General features: G+C 49.0%; 1 protein-coding gene across 8 annotated transcripts in view; it reads left to right on the top strand.

Moving 5' to 3' along the window:
• Window positions 1-20255, top strand: part of TRRAP (transformation/transcription domain associated protein) — a 113325-nt gene that overhangs the window by 78294 nt on the left and 14776 nt on the right. For 5 of the 8 annotated variants that reach the window (XM_032872675.1, XM_032872677.1, XM_032872669.1 and 2 more), the window contains 13 exons: window positions 1818-1937; window positions 2133-2420; window positions 2584-2721; window positions 3335-3447; window positions 3907-4042; window positions 6953-7144; window positions 9327-9522; window positions 10153-10418; window positions 11020-11120; window positions 14970-15171; window positions 16544-16708; window positions 18155-18245; window positions 19557-19756. In XM_032872675.1, coding sequence (XP_032728566.1) covers window positions 1818-1937; window positions 2133-2420; window positions 2584-2721; window positions 3335-3447; window positions 3907-4042; window positions 6953-7144; window positions 9327-9522; window positions 10153-10418; window positions 11020-11120; window positions 14970-15171; window positions 16544-16708; window positions 18155-18245; window positions 19557-19756 — 2208 coding nt within the window. Of the gene's footprint in view, window positions 1-1817; window positions 1938-2132; window positions 2421-2583; window positions 2722-3334; window positions 3448-3906; window positions 4043-6952; window positions 7145-9326; window positions 9556-10152; window positions 10419-11019; window positions 11121-14969; window positions 15172-16543; window positions 16709-18154; window positions 18246-19556; window positions 19757-20255 lie in introns of all 8 variants that reach the window. The other 3 variants (XM_032872676.1, XM_032872672.1, XM_032872673.1) reach the window with 3 other exon arrangements.

Below are 20255 nucleotides of genomic sequence, written 5' to 3'. Positions count from 1 at the left end.
TCTCATGGTGTGTCTCCCTCTCTGGTTTCATCTTATTTTTTCCTCTCTTCCTCTATGATCCTCTGTTTTGTTTCTTAAATTCCACATATCAGTGAGATTATATGATAATTCTCTTTCTCCGATTGACTTATTTCCCTCAGCATATTACCCTCTGATTCATCCACATCGTTGCACATGGCAAGAGCGTTCCTGTTATTACACCATGTGTGTATGGAAGCTGTTTTTTGCAGAGCAAAGTAGGGTTATAAGTCCCTGCATTTGTAAGTCAGTTCCTCCCTGACATTTTGATTCCTGAAACTCCTCTACCTGTGAAGTGGTCAGGGGCCAGTGGGCGCCTCCAGGCTCTTTGTTTCTAAGTCTGGAGGGACTAGGGGGCATCTGAACAGGTCTTTCCTGAAACCGGGCAAGCCTGATCTCGTCTCTGCTGTGGGTCTCTGGTCCCAGAACTGACCGTCTTACTGGAGGTGGGAAATCTGTTGAAGCCAGTGTCCCCTCCCTGTCTCCCCCACAGTGTCCCCTCTCTATCTCCCTGGCGCTGAGGGCTGCCACAGAACCCACACCCTTCTTCACCTCTCCCTGTGGTCGCATGAGAATGAGGATAAGCCAGGAGCCTGTAGAATCCCCCACCTGTGCTCGAGATGAGCATTTTTTTTTTAAGATTTTATTTATTTATTTGACAGAGGGCAGAGATCACAAGTAGGCAGAGAGGCAGACAGAGACAGAGGGGGAAGCAGTCTCCCTGCCAAGCAGAAAGGCCAACGTGGGGCTCGATCCCAGGACCCTGAGACCATGACCTCAGCTGAAGGCAGAGGCTTAACCCACTGAGCTACCCAGGCACCCCGAGATGAGCATTTTAATCGGCCGGTCTGTGACTGCTTGTGGCCCTTCAGTGCTTCGGCCTCTGCTAAATGACCCGGGGCCGGGAGGCTGACAACACACTGGCCGGGGAGGACGGAGCCGCCACATGGGGTCATCCAGGTTCTCGGGGCGGCCTGAGTACCAGCCAGGAGCATCCTTCACTGAAGCGTTTTCCCCCATTTTCCTTGAAATATTTCTGTCTTTGCTTTTTGCATTTTCAGTAGACATGAATCTGAGGGTGATTTCTTTTCTTGGGTTTGCTGTCAGAGAAAGGAAAGCAAAATCATGAATCCTCCGTCATTGAACCCCTGTCTCCGTGGGGAGGTGGGCCCTATGGGCCCAGTGGCTTTAAGCTGGCTAGAAACCTGCCTGTTCATAAGGAGTCCTGGCAGCTAATTCAGACTTTCAAACACAGCAAAGCTGTGGACAAAGTCAGAGGCACCTGTGGATTTTGTTCCCTTTTGGGGTCCTTTGTTCCCAACCCTAGCCCCTTACGCGGGGCGTCCCACTCCAGGCCAGGCCGCTCGCTCCCTGTCCGCCTCTCCCCCGCCGTCAGCTGCCGGGACGTCTCGCTTCTTGATCTGTTCTTCAGAATTGTCCTTCTTGGCCAGTGACTCACCTCCCGTGCATGGGCTCCTCCCCTTTGCTCTTCCACGTTGCCAGCGGCCTTGTTTTGCTGGCACCCCCATGCCTCCCATCCTTATCCACGTCAGCGTTGCGCTTGTACCTCGCAGACGAGGTTAGAAAATGCCCCTGAAAGTTAAAAAATGTAGGCAGGAAGCTGGCCGCTAAGCGCACCGTGCGTGCTCCGAATCTGTGTTTTTGCTCTGACCTGACACTTGCCCAGTCTCCGCAAGTGCGGAAGTGGAGGAGCGTCCGCCGAAACACGAGATGGGAGTGTCCTGTGTGTGGACACGTGGACTCCCATGTGGCTTCATGATTCTCTGTTCTTTCTGTAGACGGGAGCCCTGCTCAGCGCGTTTGTCCAGCTGTGCCACATCTCCACGACACTGGCAGAGAAGACGTGGGTCCAGCTTTTCCCCAGATTGTGGAAAATTCTGTCTGACAGACAGCAGCACGTGAGTATGTTTTAAATCCCGTTTTGGAAGACGTCGTTTTAGTTGTTGATAAATATCTGTGAATCACCTTAAGTTTCACGGGGCGAGGAGACCGCTGGCCTTTATCTGACGGTGAGTTCTCTAGAACACTGTCAGATGCTGCGTGAGTGTGAGGCCGTGTTTTGAGTAGAGACATGACGTGCTCTTGGGTTTCAGGCTCTGGCTGGTGAGATCAGCCCGTTCCTGTGCAGCGGCAGCCACCAGGTGCAGCGGGACTGTCAACCCAGCGCCCTCAACTGCTTCGTGGAGGCCATGTCCCAGTGCGTCCCCCCGATTCCCATCCGGCCCTGCGTGCTGAAGTACTTGGGGAAGACGCACAACCTTTGGTTCCGCTCCACGTTGATGCTTGAGCACCAGGCTTTTGAGAAAGGTCTGAGCCTGCAGATTAAGCCGAAGCAAACAACGGAATTTTATGAGCAGGAGAGCATAACTCCGCCTCAGCAGGTGAGGCCCTCCTCCTCTTCCCGGTCCCGTCGTCTCTGCCAGGGACCTCCCTGCCTCGGGGATCCTCCCCCCAGTGATTTTAAATGGCAGCACAGTGAAGTCGCCTTATTGGGAAGAAAACGTTTTTGTCCCGAGCACTCAGGAATCCACGCTGTGTTTTCAGGAGATACTGGATTCCCTGGCCGAACTGTACTCTCTGTTACAAGAGGAGGATATGTGGGCTGGTCTGTGGCAGAAGCGTTGCAAATATTCGGAGACGGCGACGGCCATTGCTTACGAGCAGCACGGATTCTTCGAGCAGGTAGCCGCCGTCCCGTGCCCAGTGACGCGGCCGGGCCACATGGCTAAGGAGAGGCCGTTTCTAACATTCTCAAGTCGGAGTTCACATTAGATAACTTCTCCGGTTTATTTCAAGTGTTTATCCTCCGTAGAAAGGCTCTTTGATTGAAGTCTCTAGCGTAAGAGAAACCTATGTTATATGACACGAACATTTTTGAAACTCAGTCGTGAAGCCTTTACCGTTAGTTGCTAACGTGGATGTTTTTTATCTGCACTCAATGGTCCTGTCGGAAATGGCAGATAGATTGTGAGGACAGACGTGAGAATTACTGTTAATTCTCACGTCTGTCCTTTCATTGAAGTGTGGCCCCGTCCCAGGATATGGTTCTCAGCCCCCAAACTCTAGAAGCACAGGCATGAGCTGCGGCCTCCTCTGTCCTCTCACTGAAGGACGGAGAGCTGCATCCCGGGGCTAGGCTGTCTCCACTCTGTCCGTTCTGTGGGGTGTTATGTGCCACTCCGTTCCCTGTGCGAGCAGAGCCTCAGGGCCAGTGATCTAGAGAAGAGGGCAGGGCACCCCCAGGCCTGAGTTCCCGCTTGCCCTAAATAACCGAGAGCATTATTGACTTCTTCAGGCTCAAGAATCCTACGAAAAGGCAATGGACAAAGCCAAGAAGGAGCATGAGAGGAGTAACGCCTCCCCCGCTATTTTCCCAGAGTACCAGCTGTGGGAGGACCACTGGATTCGGTACGCCACAGTGCTTGACTGTTCAGGACTCTCTTAAGGGAACTGGGGGCAGGGGGGCAGGGAGAAGCGTTTGAAATTGTCTTGTAATGAGTGCTTTTAAAAGGGGACTTTGCTATTTTCTTTATGGCCTTATAAAGAAAAGCACCTCAGAAGAGCATTTAATCCATGAGTAATTAAAAGCATCCATTGGAGAAAGAACAGATGATCTCTGCCTCCCCACTGGCTCTGGTGCTTAGGGCTCCTGCCATGTGGTCGGTGGCCCTCGGTGTCCTGGGAGCGCCGTTTCCTTCAGGGATCAGGGGGACTCACCGCAATGGGGCACCTTGGGACCTCACCTTTTGCCCTGTGGGGGGAAAATTTTTTTTGCAACCCACAACTGAAAATCTTATCCCTTGCCCTTTCTGAATCTGTGAGTGTTTTGGTGAGTGAACGTCTGCCCTTGAATCCCTGGTCTTCCAGATGCTCTAAGGAGTTGAACCAGTGGGAAGCCTTGACGGAATATGGCCAGTCCAAAGGTCACATTAACCCTTACCTGGTCCTGGAGTGTGCTTGGCGGGTATCCAACTGGACCGCCATGAAGGAGGCATTGGTGCAGGTGAGACCACCCTCCCCCACCGGTGGTCCTCCCGGGCTCGGGTGGTGTGGACCTCCAGAGAGTTTTCTTTGCTTGGGGCAAGCTGGGCGTTTTGTCAGATGAAAGACAGCTGTTGGGAAGCAAGTACTATTTTCAGTTCTCTAACACCTTTCCCACATTTGTTCAGTTTGGGAGCTGGAGGAAGAATTAGTTTAGCGTGATGGGTCTGGTGCAGAAACGCTGCTGGAGGTGAGCACGGCAAGGGTGAATCACGCGTCGGGCCTGGTGGGTTAGTCGTCGCTGTCAGCAGCCGTGTGCTCAGTGAGGCGGGTGTTCTCTTCCAAGCATGTTTGTTATGGAAGTGAAGGAACCCAGTATCATTAAGCTGAGTCAGGAATTCGGTTGAGCGCCACTTTTTCTTTTTCTTTTTTTTTTTTTTTTTTTTTTTAATTAAACTCCATCCAGAGGATTCAGCGCACAGTGGGAGCGTGGGCCCAGAGGCCCTATTCCCTTTTTCCCACTGGGGGGACCCGAAAGCCACAGTGTGGGACAGGGCAGCTCAGTGTCATCTGAGCCCCACGATACATTATTTTTGCCTTAAATGGTCTTCCGATGCGGCCATTCTTGCTGCCCTTCATCATTTCCTGCATCTGGGCCCTTCCCTCATACTCTCCCTCGGCCCTTTCCCTGCTTCTGCTCCTCATCTCTCCACCTTTCCCGCGTGGGGTTCGTGGCTGGGGTCAGGTGGAGGAAGTGCTGCCATCTACCCATCTCACCTGTCCTCTACCCAGCCGGGCTTCGTTGACGCTCACACCAGTGATTGTCCTTTCCTCTTGTAATGCGGAGATGACTTCAAAAGCACACTGAGATTGTGGAGCGACTGTCTTTGAAACGACGAACCTGAAATTTTTAACCTATGTTGTGGCTACCTTGTTTATGTTGTTACTAGTGTCGCTTTTTAACGAACGCGTGGAAGATGGTGGAACTGAGATGACGAACCACAGAGGGCGGAGACAGCCCAGGGCTTGACTTTGGGGTTGGGATCTGGAAATTGCCTGTCTGATGCAGGGAGTTTATTCCAGAGATAACCCATTACTTGTATTATTTCTGACAAAACGCATTTACAGTGAGTTGTTCTCTTCCTTGATCTGGTAGATGTTCTGCTGAGTAAATATTTATAGCTCACTCTGCTCTTTCTTCTCCCTTCGTGGGGTTTTACTTAGCTGGATGCAGGCAGTGTCAGGTGTCATGCATGTCAGCCGTAGGTCTGAGAAGTGAGTCTTTTCTTTTCTTTTTCTTTTTATTTATTTATTTTTTTAAGATTTTATTTATTTATTTGACAGTAGGCAGAGAAGCAGGCAGAGAGAGAGGAAGAAGCAGGCTCCCTGCTGAGCAGAGAGCCTGATGCGGGGCTCGATCCCAGGACCCTGGGATCATGACCTGAGCCGAAGGCAGAGGCTTTAACCCACTGAGCCACCCAGGTGCCCCGAGTTTTTTCTTTTAGAAACCCTTAATCATTTTCTAAAAATTGTGTTTACGGATTAGAAAAATGCTCATTGTATGTGTGAATAAACATTCTGGGTAGTCTGTAGTACATTCAGAGAGTGTTGGTCCAAGGAGATGGTCCAAAATTATTTACTCACTTACTGATAATTCAAGAAAAAAAATTACTTCTGTTTTTGTTAGTGTGCATTATGGTTTCAGGGCTGCTTGGTTCGGTATAATCGATGGGGTAGCTTGTTTCATGGGATGGGAAATGAGAGATGCCTTTGTTCTCAGTGTTACAGGGATGGATGTGGTGATTGACAAATGAAGCACAGAAAATGTGCGATTGGTGTGATTTTAGCGGATTGTGTTGGAAGCAGATGTTTTGACAAGTTTGTCTTCCTAAATTTTTTCATTGTTGGATTCTTGAGATCTGAGAGAGGCCATGAATGTGAATGTGCTTTAGAGAAGTAAGATGTCAAAAAAACAAGCCAGAGGGTCACATAATGCAGGATGGCCCCATCATCATCCTGGTCCTTGTGTCACTTAGTATTTTGGCACTAAAGTGTGGATGGTTTTTATTACTGCCCAGAGATGCTTCAGAATGAATAGCCTTTCTTCTCCTACACAGAAATGATTTTTGAAAAGACCTTAATTTTTATCATTTATGTTTTTAAATGCTCTGGACAGAATTGATAAAGTGAGATCGGTTTTAATGCTTCCTTTAGAGGGTGGTGGGCAGACAGAGCTTTTGAGGGCTGAAGGGGGAGCACGGGGAGCCTTTATGTGGAGGCACATGTTGTCGGGGGAAAGGGGCAGGGGTTAGAGCCGAGGAGAGAGAATGTGACAGCTCCGGGCTCAGTAGTTCGTGAGAGAGCTGACAGGCGGGATGTGAGAGACCTGGCGGGGAATCTTATAGTAGACGGCGGAGTGCGGCTTTTGAAGAACAGTCAAGTTTATGTTCTCTCATATTCTGATCAACTGGAATCATTGCCTTTCGCTTCCTTGTCTAATGTGGAAAAAGTTAGATTGATTTCCCAGGATAACAGTATGAATTGGAAGCAACTCAAAATTATATTTATCCGAGTGGAGACAAACATATATTGAATGCTTTGGAATCGCTCGCTGACTTTGTAGCCAAGGGATGATTGTTCACCTGGTCTGTCACATCGGTGTTCACCTGTTTCTCTCCTTTCTGGAACTGCTGATGACTTAATGCAAAGAACCTGTAGAGACTGGCTACTCACTAGAATTTAGAAAAGGAGAGTGTCCAGAAAATGCAATCTAAATTCATGACTTCTCCAAAGAAAATAAGTGTCTGTTCGTAGCTTAATTCCTGCTTACCGCTTTGCATGATTGGCTACAAACAAATTGGCTTGCATTTGTGACCCTTTGTACAGACACGTTTGCCCGTTACTTCCCATGTCATGTTCTTTTCCCCACCAGGTGGAAGTAAGTTGTCCCAAAGAGATGGCGTGGAAAGTCAACATGTACCGCGGGTACCTGGCCATCTGCCACCCCGAAGAGCAGCAGCTCAGCTTCATCGAGCGCCTGGTGGAAATGGCCAGCAGTCTGGCCATCCGCGAGTGGCGGCGGCTTCCCCACGTCGTGTCCCACGTGCACACGCCTCTTCTCCAGGTGGGTGTGGTGAACGCACCAAGCTGGACGGCAGGGAAGAGAGTCCTTCCACTTGTCTCATCCTCAGTAAAAGGAAAGCAGAGTCAAAATATAGAGTAATGTTCTCATTTCTGGAGCTTCCATGGGATTTGAATGACAGGTGACCTGTCAGGAGCGATTTTGATGTTTCTCAGTTTTGCTCCAGGCATTTTCATTAACGGCCACCATAGCCCATCAGTGTGATGCTGCTGTGTGTCCTCTGAAACTCTTGTGGGTGCCGACAACCTGTGCCTGAGCCTCTTCCTTGCTGGGCCATCTGCACAGTTTCTGACACAGGCCACTATGCACTTGCTTGGCTCTGACGTAGTTTCTCGCACAGCCCCTCGCGGTGCTGCTCCTCTCCACAGAACAGACTTCTTCCCTCCCGGCTGCCTGACCTCTGACCTTGAGGCTCCCTACGAGCCGGAAGTGAAGGCTAAGACAGACTTGTCAAGTGCAGGCCGCAGCAGGTGCACAGCCCTCAGCAAAGGCTGAGCGGCTTCGTGGTTCTGGTCTTTAGGGACTTCTCGGGCCAACTGGTTGACCACTGAGCCACCCAGGCAGAGACTTCAGTGGTCACGTTCCGTAAATAATAGAGACTTGATCAAATCAGTACCAACATACTTACCGTGGGGGTCCCAGAGGGAGTGGAGCCAGAAGAAGGGGCAAAGGGAATATTGGAAAAATAATGGCTGAAAACTGCCCAAATTTGAAAAAACGATTTCATTTACAAAGCAGATATACAAAGGAGCATACGAGCTTGGGAAAAATTGCTCACCAGCATTAGTTAGTAAGGAAATGCAGATCAAAACCACGGTGAAATACTACTTTACTCCCACTACCCTTCTAGAATAAAAAAGACTATCACGAGCATTGATGAGGATGTGGGAAAATTGGAACCAAACGTATATTGCTGGTGGGATTGTAAGATAGACTGGAAACAAGTCTGACAGTTGCTCAAAATACTAAGTAAGGTTTCCATCCTACGCGCGCACGCTTGCACACCCATGTTCACAGCAGCAATACCCATAATGGCCAAAGTGTGGAAACCGCCCAAATGATCATCAGCTGATGATTAAATAAAAAGTGGCAGATCCAGGCAGCGCACTGTTGTGCAGCAATAAAAAGGGACGAGTAGTGAGCCTTATCGTGGCGTGGTGAGCCTTAGCAACGTGCTGAGTGGAGAAGCCAGCAGAGGGCCATGCTCTGTGTCATTCCCTCTCCACGGAGTGTCCGGGAGGGGGAGATGCATGGAGACAGATCTCAGATCAGTGGTTGCCTCCTGCTGGGGGGAGGGAGCATGGGGAGAGAGAGGTTTCAGAAAGCCGAAGGTAATGAACTGAACTTGAAGTGCGGCTGGAAAGCGGCGGGCCTTGCAGGATGTATCTCCAGTTAAGATCGGTCAACGAGATGGCAAGTGGGGGGTCTAGGTGCTGTGTTTGGGAGATTCTGACGAGCTCAGAACAAAGATTTGCCCCAGAGGAGCATCTAGCTGGAGAGAGGACACCCACGAGAAGCACAGCTTCACACCAGAGGGAGACTGGACAGAGGAAATGCGGGATTTAGAAAAGGGAGGATTCCCCATGGGAGGGTATGGAACCTCGCAGCGGGAGGGAATGGAACTTGGATAGGCTGTGCATCCGGCCAGTGCGTTTGGAGCCAACTGTGCGTCTGGGGTGTTGAAGGTGGTGAACTAGACAATCTCCTAAGGGACACGCTGGAAGACGGATTCGCCAGCCCGAAGGGATCACCCAGACCATGTTTTGAGATGCTTAGTGTGGCCATGGGGTTTGAGTGTTGGTGGAAAGAGAGCCTGAGGGCAGGCGGGCCTGACTGTTCTGCTCTGAGCCCTTGGTAGGAGAACCCGACTTAGGTGGTGGCAAAAGGAATGAGAAAGAGTTCGGAGGCTCCGTGTTTGCAGGGTGTGCTACCTGCGCCACTGTCCTCCCTTTCCTACTTTGCAGTAGCCACAGAGCTGAACCTTGAGAATTGGGGGGATCACAAGAGCAGAGTTTGGGGCAAAGAGTAAACGAAAGCGAGAAGTGCGAGTGCTTCCTTGGGGAAGTGTGTCGGGAGACCTTTATAGTCTCAGATTGCTGATGGACTCCGGTTGGTTTTCCTCATGTGCACTCACCGTGGGGTCCCTGATCCTGGTCCCCTTCAGGCAGCCCAGCAGATCATCGAACTTCAGGAAGCGGCGCAGATTAACGCCGGCCTCCAGCCCACCAACCTGGGCAGGAACAACAGCCTGCACGACATGAAGACGGTGGTGAAGACGTGGAGAAACAGGCTGCCCATCGTGTCTGACGACTTGTCCCACTGGAGCAGCGTCTTCATGTGGAGGCAGCATCATTACCAGGGTAAACCGACCTGGTCCGGCATGCATTCATCATGTAATTTCCCAGACGCCCCACTGTTCGGGTTTCATGTCTCGGCTTTGTTGTGTGTTTTTTTTCTCCCCCACTTTATCAGATGTTCTATTTTCTGGTAGATTTAGTCAGTGGTGGTTGGTCTGGGAAGAGTAGGGGGGAGGCAGCGAAAGGTGGGGAGAGCCCCCCAACTCGTTAACACTCGTCCAGCTAGAACAGAGTCGGTGTTGGGGGCGCGGGCCAGTGGGATCTGAGCTCTGAGTTTTGGTGCTCGTTGCGAAGGGTCCACCCAAGGACGAGCTGCTTGAGGGTGGCCTTGTGGAGCCTTCTGCGGTTTTGTTCATCCCCTCACCCTGCTGGGCATCTGTTAGAGCCGCCGTCCTTATTCAGTTAGCCACAATGGTAATGCTCAGCTCCACAGTCTGTGCTGTTTGCCTCTTCCTTTCGTATCACGTGTCTTCCGTGTGTAAAACCCAAGGGAAAGTCATGGGGGCTTATCACCGAGCTTCCTGTTTTCATAAGCCCATGTGTACATGTTTTTCATTTTTTATTTCAGCCTTGTTGTGGAACGCTTTGAGAAATGTTTGGCATGGACTGATTGCTCTTTTCTTTGCCCTCTAGCTATTGTAACTGCCTATGAAAACAGTTCTCAGCATGACCCCAGTTCGAACAATGCCATGCTTGGGGTTCACGCGTCTGCCTCAGCAATCATCCAGTATGGGAAGATCGCCCGCAAACAGGGACTGGTCAACGTAGCTCTGGACATCCTAAGTCGCATTCATACGATCCCAACTGTGCCTATCGTGGATTGCTTCCAGAAGATCCGACAGCAAGTCAAATGCTACCTCCAGCTGGCTGGAGTCATGGGGAAAAACGAGTGTATGCAGGTAGAGTGATGATGGGAGCCGTTAGCCGCCCCTCTGCTAAGTAGGGCCGGCAGAGCGCGGGTGCCCGTGGGGACTCCTAGTGCAGAGAGTAGGAAAGGAGGGTGAGAACTTACCGTAAACATGACGTTGTTCGTGGGAAACCGTCCCTTCACCACCAGAAAGGGAAAGGAAACCACTTGAACATTTGTCTCATATATATATATATTTTTTTTTTTTAATTTTATGGTCTATATTTTACACTGTCTTTGGTTGACGTATTTAAGGAAAGAAAATGAAAAAGTGTAGGAGTATGAGGATGTAAAGTAGATTTTGATGAAGTTCAGAGAAATATTAATAAAAACAATGGAATGGACTAGACATAGAAAGCTTTGGAAAAAATAGTACCTTTAAGGTATCCAGGACTGAATGTGACACTTCGCGATTCAGTTTACGTACGCTTGTCAGTCAAGAACTGTTAGCAGAAGGCAAGGTCAACCGTCAACTTCAAGTGCACTTGTCAGTGACCTTAGGACTTAGTACCTAGATAAATATTTAATACAGTTTTGACACCATTGTCTAGAAATTTCAAGAAAATTTTTCCTACTTTTGTTTTTTTAAACAGGGTCTTGAAGTGATTGAATCTACAAACTTGAAATACTTTACAAAAGAGATGACAGCTGAGTTTTATGCACTGAAGGGAATGTTCTTGGCTCAGATCAACAAGTATGTATGTTATACAGGAAGGAAAAAATTCGTCAGATTATTTAAATAGTTATTTATAACTTGGAAGTCAATGTGATTGGGTGACAGTTGTCAGGGGTGATAGTTGAGATGTTCTGTCTCTGTGAAGACAGTAACTTACGGTGGATGGATAAGCCAGTTTGATGGGTAGTACTTAAAAATGCTTTTTTAAAAAATGAGTTGCTTGAACACAGGACTGCTGGTGACATAGATTCATTTCCCCATTTTCGCAGCATGATATTTTGGATCAGAGCTGATATGATTCCTTTTATGGAGACAATTCCTGTTTTAGAGCAGGGGGTCAGTCTGCTGTGGCCTGCAGACCAAACCCGGCCAGCATCTGGTTTCTGTAAATGAGGTCTGGGAGCTCACCCACCCCCGTGGATGGGGTGTATGTCTGCTTTCCCATGACAGAATTGAGTAGTTGTGCCAGAAACGGTGCAACCCACAGAGCGTAAACCCATTTACTGTCTGGCCCATTCAGAAAAAGGTCACAGAACCCTGTTTTAGAGAAACGAACATTAGATAAAATTTTATAAAAAGTGGGCAAATGAGATAGGCTTAAAAGATGCTACTCTTTGCCACATGTGGGACTGGAGAGCCCACTTTTCATATTTTCAGTAAAAGGGGTTGCATTTTTAGCTTATTTTAAATTACTGATTATTGTCAAGATAAAAAGGTTTTTTTTTTTTTAATTTTTTTTTTAATATTTTAAACTCACATGACCTAAGGTGCACCATTTGGAAGTGTTAGTGGGCTTTAGGCATCCATGGTGTACAGCCGTCACCACCTGCTCATTCTGAAACATTTCCATCATCCCCAAGAGAAACCACATACCTGGTAGTGGTCCCCTTCCTTTTTTCCCTTCCTTTGTCTCCGGACAACTGCTAATCTACTTTCTGTCTCTGTGATGGGCTGCTTCTGTGCATTTCGGGTGGAATCCTACAGTCTGTGGCCTTCTGTGCCTGGCTGCTTTCCCTCAGCAGCATGTTCTCAGGGGTCGTCTGTGCTGTGTCAGGGCGAAGTACTCCCGGGCGTGTCTGTAGGTTTCAGTCCAGGCAACAATCAGTGAACATTTGGACTGTTTGCACATGTACCCCTGTGAGTAACGTTGCTGTAAATGTTCACATACAGGCTTTTGGGGGAGCCTTGGGCATATACTTAGGGGTGAAATTGCTGGGTCCTGTGGGACTTCTTTCTCTGGTCAAGAAACCACCAGATGGTTTTCTACAGTGGCTGCGCCATTGTGCATTCCCGCCAGCACTGTCCGTGGTTTCCAGCTTCTCCGCGTCCTTGCCGGACAGGGTCACCTTCCATTTCTCAGACTGCAGCCATGCTTGTGAGGATGAAGGGGGGCCTCACTGGTTTTGACTGCCATCTTCCTGATGACCGGAGATGTTGAGCATCTTTCCTGTGCCATGTGCAGGTCTTTTCCATGGCAGCGTGTGTTCTGTTATTTTGCCCATTTTTTAGTGGGTTATTTGGCTTTTTATCATCTGGCTCTAGTTCCCAGATGTTTGGCTGTGTCTCTGAGGTGTATGATTGCGGACATTTTACGCTGTCTGCAGGCTGTCTTCTCATGTTCTTGGCCGTGCCCTTAACGCACAAAGCTTCTCACTTAGAAGTTGGGTGTATCTGTTTTCTCGGGTAGCTTATGCTTTTGGTGTCGTAGCTGAGACACTATCACCTAACCCAAGGTCATAAGATTTACTCCTACGATTTCTTCGAAGAGGTTTAATTCTTAGAGTCAGGTCTTCAACCATTTTGAGTTAATTTTTATATGTGGCAGGAGATGGTGGTCCAGATACATTGTTTCACACGTGTGCAGACTCTGTCCTGGCATCAGTCCTCGAAAAGACTGACCCAGAGAACGACCGTGGCCTCCTTTTGGAAAGTTAGTGACCAGAAAAATAAACGTTTATTTCTGGACACTCAGCTCTATTCCTCTGATGTACGTCCATCCTTGTGCTGGGGTCACACTGTGTCACTCGCTCTCCTTTGCGGCAAGGTTTGAAATCAGGAAGCGTTCTTCAACTTGATCCTTTTTCAGGATTGGCTTGGCTGTTTGGAAGCCCTGACATTCCGCGTGAGTTTTAGGTTATTCATTTCTGCAAAAGAGGCAGTTGGAGTTCAAGTGATGATTGCATTGGATAGTGGAGGTTAATTTGGGGAGTTTCCCATCATGACAATACTAAACCTTCAGTTCATAGACATGAGATGTTTATCTTTGTCTCATTTAACAATGTGTTACAGTTTCTGGCATGTAAGTCTTGCATTTCTTGGGTGTCTGGGTGGCTCAGTTGGTTAAGCAACTGCCTTCAGCTCAGGTCATGATCCTGGAGTCCTGGGATTGAGTCCCACATCGGGCTCCCAACTCCACGGGGAGTCTGCTTCTCCCTCTGACCTTCTCCTCGCTCATGCTCTCTCTCACTGTCTCTCTTTCAAATGATTAAATAAAATATTAAAAAAAAAAAGTCTTACATTTCTTATGCTGAATGTATTCTTAATTTTTGATGTTATTATACGTTATTTTCCTAATTTTATTTCCAGATTCTCCATTGCTAAGGTGAAGAAATACAACTGAATTCTGTATATTGCTCTTACATTTTCAACTTTGCCAACTGTTTACTTGCTCTGTTTTGCGTGTCTGTACCCTGTAGGGTTTTCTGTGTATAAAGTTATGTCATCTTCGAGTAGAGATGATTCTATGTCTTCTTTCCAATCTGGATGCTTTTACCTTTTTTCTTGACTAACTGCTCCTACCTAGGACTTCTGGTGGTTAGTTCAGTAGAAGTGGTGAAAAGTTCTTGCCTGGTTGGAGAGGAAACCTTTTACTCCTTCACTATTGAATAAGATGATACCTGTGGGTTTTTCCTGTCTCACCTTTATTACGTTGAGGTAGTTTCCTTCCATACCTAGCTGTAGTTGGGTGTGTTTATCATGAAATGGTGTTGGATTTCATCAGATGCTTCTCCTGCATCCACTGAGAGGATCATATTTTTCTTTTTCATTCTGCTGACGTGATGCACGTGGGTTGATTTTTTTGTGTATGTTGACCCACCACCTTGCATTGCTGTGATAAATCCCACTTGGTCATGGCGTATAATACTTTCACATGCACTTGGCTTTGGTTTGCATTTATAATCACGAGGGATAGAGAGTATCTAGTTGTTGTCTTTTGTCTTGCACATTGTTGGAAGATGTAAAACCGTCATTTGCGGATAGTAACATGATGTAGCCACTGTGGAAAATAGTTTGTGAGTTCCTCAAAAATTAAACAGAATTCTCATGTGACCCAGGAATTCCACTCTCACGTGTATGTACCCAGAAGAATTGAAAACAGGTGCTCAAGCAGGTTCTTGGTCATGAATGTTTGTAGCAGCACCGTCCACAGTAGCCAAAATGTCAAAACAACCCAAATGAATGGATAAGCAAAAACCTGGTGTAGACCCACAAGGGAACAGTATGAGATGCAAAAAGGAGTGACATGCTGACACCTGCTGCCGCATGGGTGAACCTTGAAAGCCAGTCACATAGTACATGATCCCATTTCTGTGAGGTACGCTGATGAGGTCAGTCTGTGGAGCCAGAAGGCAGGCTGCTTGTCCCCAGGGATGGGAGGTTCAGGGAGACGGAGAGTGACTGCTCTGTGGTACGGGGATTTCTTTGGGGATGACAACAGCATTTTGGCACCTGAGAGAGTGGCAGTTGTATGACAGTTTGAACATACTGAATGCCACTGAATTACTTACTTTAAAAATGATTGATTTTATGTTACGTGAAGCTCTCCAAAAAAAAAAAAAAAAAAGTTTTGCTTTTGTCTCCTCACAGATCTGAGGAAGCAAACAAAGCGTTTTCTGCAGCTGTGCAAATGCATGATGTGTTGGTGAAAGCCTGGGCCATGTGGGGCGATTATCTGGAGAACATCTTCGTGAAGGAGCGGCAGCTCCATCTGGGCGTGTCTGCCATTACCTGTTACCTGCATGCCTGCCGGCATCAGAATGAGAGCAAGTCAAGGAAGTACTTAGCCAAGGTGAGACAAGAAGAACCCATTTTCACCAAAGGCTGTTTGGTAGCCTTCAGGTTTGCACGAGAAGCCAGCTCTTTGCTCATCCGTGCTGGGGGTGAGGCATTATTTCCCACCTGTCTGGCCTGTTCCCGTCAGCTTTCGCGGCATCTGTCCCAGTTCCATTTGAAAGCTAAGAAAACAGACCTGACATGCTTGGGGTCCCAAGACTTTTTAAGCAGCAAAGCCGTGCCTGGACTCGGTCCTGGGACTTGGTCCAGTGTTCTGTCTGGGACCTCACCCAGGACAGAGATGGCTGCAGACCGATGAGGAGGCTGCCAGGAGAACTTTCCGCCGCACACCTGGTGATTCTCCTCCTCACCTGAAGGGGAGGTTCCTACAGTCCCAGAGCTGCACAGCGCTAGTCGCAGGTGTCCGGCATTCCGGGATTTCTGCACGCACTGCAGGGTGCGGTCACACTCGCTGGAGTTCTTGGACCCTGGTGGCTGACAGGCACCTGCCCAGAGGTGACCGCTTAATACTGAGATTCCTTCTTAAGTGTTGCTGCCTCTCTCTTGTCTCTGGAAACACATACATAAAACCCAGCATTCAGGGCACCTGGGTGGCACAGTTGGTTAAGCAACTGCCTTCGGCTCAGGTCATGATCCTGGAGTCCCGGGATCAAGTCCCACATCGGGCCCTCTGCTCATCAGGAGCCGGCTTCTCCCTCTGCCCCTCGCCCCTTTCATGCTCTCTCTCTCTCTCAGATAAATAAAATCTTTAAGAAAAAAGAAAAAAGAAAAACCCAGCATTCATCCTTGCAGAAAACTTAGGAATAAGTTGTTCTGCTTTTCTGGTTTGTCCCATTAAAGATTTGGATTTCTTAGAACCCCTTAATGTCCAGATGTGCAACGAACATCAGCACCTAGTGTTCGCAGCCGACTCCAGAAACACACCAGCTGTGTGACACAGGGACGCCCCCTAAATATTTGACTCTGAATTTGCCTCCTTCTCGCTGTAGTTGTTTCAGACATCCGTGGACACCCAGCCTCCAGCTTGTGGCCCCCTCGTTCTGGGGTGGTGGTCATCAGAGACTTTTAACAAGTCCATTTTGTTGTGGGGAGGTCATGAGTGTGAACTGGAAGGTTGGCGGGGCCTTGGGTCGCTAGGTTGGTCGCTGGTGGCTGGCGGTAATGCCTCCGCCACACAAGAGGCGTATTCACGTTTGCGGTCTCATCTACGGTTTGTGTGGTGCGTTTAGCAATATCGTTGGCCCTTTTGTACATCTTTCCCCACATTGCCAGCAAGGCTATGCTGTGTGCTGTTTTAATGTTGGGAGAGAGTCATTGATGAAGGGCCTCAGTTTCCCTTCAGCTCTGGGATTTTCCTTCTGTCTTAGGTGCTGTGGCTTCTAAGCTTTGATGACGACAAGAACACTCTGGCCGACGCCGTGGACAAGTACTGCATCGGCGTGCCGCCCATCCAGTGGCTGGCCTGGATCCCGCAGCTGCTCACCTGCCTGGTCGGCTCCGAGGGGAAGCTGCTTCTGAACCTCATTAGCCAGGTGGGAGCAACAGGGTCTCTTTGTTCACGAGAAAATTAGGTCTTCATTTCCCGTGTAGGAAGGTGCACACATTTAAATGTCACTTGATCTAAAGCACAATTAAAAGTGATTGGAACAAAATAATCCAGGATCGGAACGAAATAATCCACTACATCATTAAAGTATTAGAGTATTAAAATGCCAATTTTTTTTCTTGCCTATGTTGCCACACAAAGATGCAAGTAAAACAGGTATTCTCTTAAAATTACGAGTGAATCCTCTGAATTAGTGACACGGATATCCAGTTGATACTTTGTAGCTGCCCTTTAGACTGAAGTCCTTGTAATCGTAGCGGCTGTCACCCCTCGTGCCGTTGTTGTGGGTGAAAGTTGTGTGCCTTAGGGATGGGGTCGGGGTTGGGGGAGTGCACACACTGGGGTCCCGGAGGAAGGCTTTCGTGACCATGATTCGAGATGGTTTCAGGTTGTCCCTCCTTGTGAGCAGCCCAGGGGTAGAGGAAGGACCCTGATGGTGGGAATTGGGAGACAGTTCTCTGTCGCTGCCTGTGAGCGCATTTCTTCTTACAAAGTTAGAGGGTCCCGTGACGGACTTCTCGTCAATGTAGAGAGTCCTGACCAAGTACTTAAGATCATGCCATTCTGTGTTCTGTCTGTGCAGCCTACTTGTACCCAGAAATGGTTTTTGTTTTTCCCTGCGAGAGGCTGCAGCGATGTCCCTGGGTACTGGCATTTTGCCTGGCGTTTATCTGCCGGGACGTAGAATCGGTCTATGCGGGAGAATTGTCGTTCATCAGACATCTCTCCCTGTACGTTTGCCGGCTGCCCAGCAGCCCGTGGCCGAGCTCGATCCCACTCCTGTCATCTTTTTATAGATGCACTTGGAAGGGTCTTAGGGACATCAGAGTAGCTGTTCAGGCCTTTTGAAGAAGCCATAAAACCCCAGTTTGGTAGGACTGGTGTTTCTTAAACAGAAAATCTTCAGCATCCTCTTCGCTGCAGTTACGTGAAGTTTCTGGCGAACCTGTTTGTCAGTCAGAGTCGGTTTCCAGTTCCCAGTGAGTGGTGCCCAATGTGAAGACTGACCAGTGGGGTTTTGAGTTTTCCCGTTACTTGCCTGAGTAAGATCTGGGGGCCAGTGCGCTTTGTCTTTCTCACGTTTGTCGAATCCAAGGCAGGTGTGGTTTCTCTGTCATTAACAGTCCCCCAAGCAGAACTGAGGGAGTGCACCGGGGTCATCTTTCTCAGATCTTTCAGAGGTAAACTAGGTGTTTGACCTGCTGTTCAGTCCGGGCTCGTGGATGCGCCCTGTGGTGCACTCTGTGCCTCCTCGGTCTGGACGGAGGCCCCAGCCCATTTGCAAGTGGCGCCAGTTACTTTCCACGCAGATCGTCGTCCTCCGGAAGCCCGGTGGTGAGCAGTGCTCTCTACACCCCGTGTCTCTAAGCAGGTTGGACGCGTGTATCCCCAGGCGGTCTACTTTCCCATCCGGACCCTGTACCTGACCCTGAAAATAGAGCAGCGGGAACGCTACAAGAGCGGTATGTCTTGGGCAGGGCTGGCTGGCCAGACCGTGAAGGGCTCAGTCCGTTGGGGCGCTCCATGTCTGGATGGCTGTGGCCACTCTCCTGCCCTCAGTCTGTCTTTAGCCCGTGGGAGGACACCGTGGGGCTGGAAGGTTCGGGTTAGGTTTCTGAAGGAAGTTGGTGGTTCCCCATGGTTGCGATTTAATAGGGTGCTGGTTTACCTGAGTGATGTGGTCCATAAGTCGGAAAAATACATGAAATGTTTAGGTCTGAAGAATTATAAAGTTTAAATAATGCATCCTGGTAAGGAGTCTAAACGTTGCTTACCATGTATGTCATTTACTTTATAATATCTTTAGCTGTCGAAGAATCAGCATAGAAGTCAGTTTTACCAGATTCACTCAAATAGAAGAGTTTTGATCTGTGCTGAATCCTCCTGCGTAAGAAGTGACTTTTAATGGTTTCGTTTGTTGCCCGCTACACATGGTACCTTGTAAACCATTAAAGCACCATCTGCTTCAGGCTATTTTTAACACCCAGGTGTTCATGGTGTGAGGCCAAAGACTCTGTAAGAAGGTGACCTGATCCCCTGGGCGTGGTTGCACTGCCGCTGATGAGCTGGGCTGGTCTGGAGACCTCGCGGCACCAGCTCTGGCCTCACAGGTCTACCTAGATGGGTGTTTGAGTCCTTTGCAAATTAAGGTGTTTATTCTGAGTGAGCCAAAGCTAGAGAAATGGGCATTTGGGTTCTATAGTATATTTCTCACATCACAAAGGACTGTATTTTTCAAAAATACTATTTTAAAACACATGATTTGGCTTTCCTAGATGAACAAATGTAGACCTGCTCATTAATTACTTCTAGAATTTCTGAGCCATCTGCAAGGAATGTATCATGAAATAGTTTTTCCAAACATTTAAAAAATGCTTGACCTTACGGTGAAGTTAGAAAGAGGACAGTGAACACTTACGCCCCCTTACCTCAGTTCACCACATAGCACACGGCCCTGTTTGTGTGCCCACATGCTAGCATGCACTCTCTCTCTCTTTCTCTTTCTCTCTCTCTCGACGTGAACCTTTCTGCTTTTCGTGGAAACATCCAAGGCCAGGTTGTAGGCAGTCACGCTCCGCATGCCCAGCCCCTCAGCGCACGTGTCCTTAGAGCCAGCCGGAGCGGCTCCCAGGGTCCCTGGGGAACCAGTCTCGTGCTGTGTTAACACGCCCGCAGGAACCAGCGTTCCTTTGGCCGATGGGTCCTCTAGAGCACCGAGCTCTCGCATCCGGCCAGTTTTGCGCTGACATTGGCGTTGTGTGTGTTACTCTCAGATTCTGGACAGCAGCAGCCAAGTTCAGTGGGTAACCAGTCCCATTCTGCATCAGATCCAGGGCCCATAAGAGCAACAGCCCCAATGTGGCGCTGCAGCCGAATCATGCACATGCAGCGAGAGCTCCACCCAACCCTTCTGTCTTCCCTGGAAGGCATCGTCGATCAGATGGTCTGGTTCAGAGAGAACTGGCACGAAGAGGTACGTGCGGGGACTGTTGTCCGCGTGCTGTGGGCTGTCATCCTTCAGATTCGTTGCCTGGTCATGTCTGGGTTCTGTGTTGTCAAACTGGACAGTGGAGTGGGCGGGTAGCAGATGTCTGCATACGAACACAGCCTCAAACACCTGACGCGGGGTATGCCTGGAGAAGATGATGAGATCGGGAAAGCCAGTCCTGGCCTTACCCTGCTTACTGTGCTCACATCTGAGACCAGTTAGCCAGCAGCAGCCATGGGGGGCGGGCAGCAGCTGGTGGGGGGCAGGCGGCTGTGGCATAGGTAACTCCAGAAGTGAAGTCCGTTTTTCAGTGCACTTTCAGCAGCCAGACCCTCTCCTGAATGGTGTTCGTATAAGCTGATGACTGGTATCTCGGTGTTTGTCTTGTTGGCCAAGAGGCCGCCTTGTTATTACTGTTACCGTGTGTGTGTGTGTGTGCGCGGACACGCAGCAGTAACTTCAAAGCTGTCTGCATAGAAGGTTT

Source organism: Lontra canadensis, unplaced genomic scaffold (genome assembly GCF_010015895.1).
Source record: "Lontra canadensis isolate GAN:19392208 unplaced genomic scaffold, GSC_riverotter_1.0 scaffold45, whole genome shotgun sequence".
Lineage (NCBI taxonomy): Eukaryota > Metazoa > Chordata > Mammalia > Carnivora > Mustelidae > Lontra > Lontra canadensis.
Note: the sequence above shows the minus strand (reverse complement) of the source record. Positions and strands in the feature narration are given on the sequence as shown.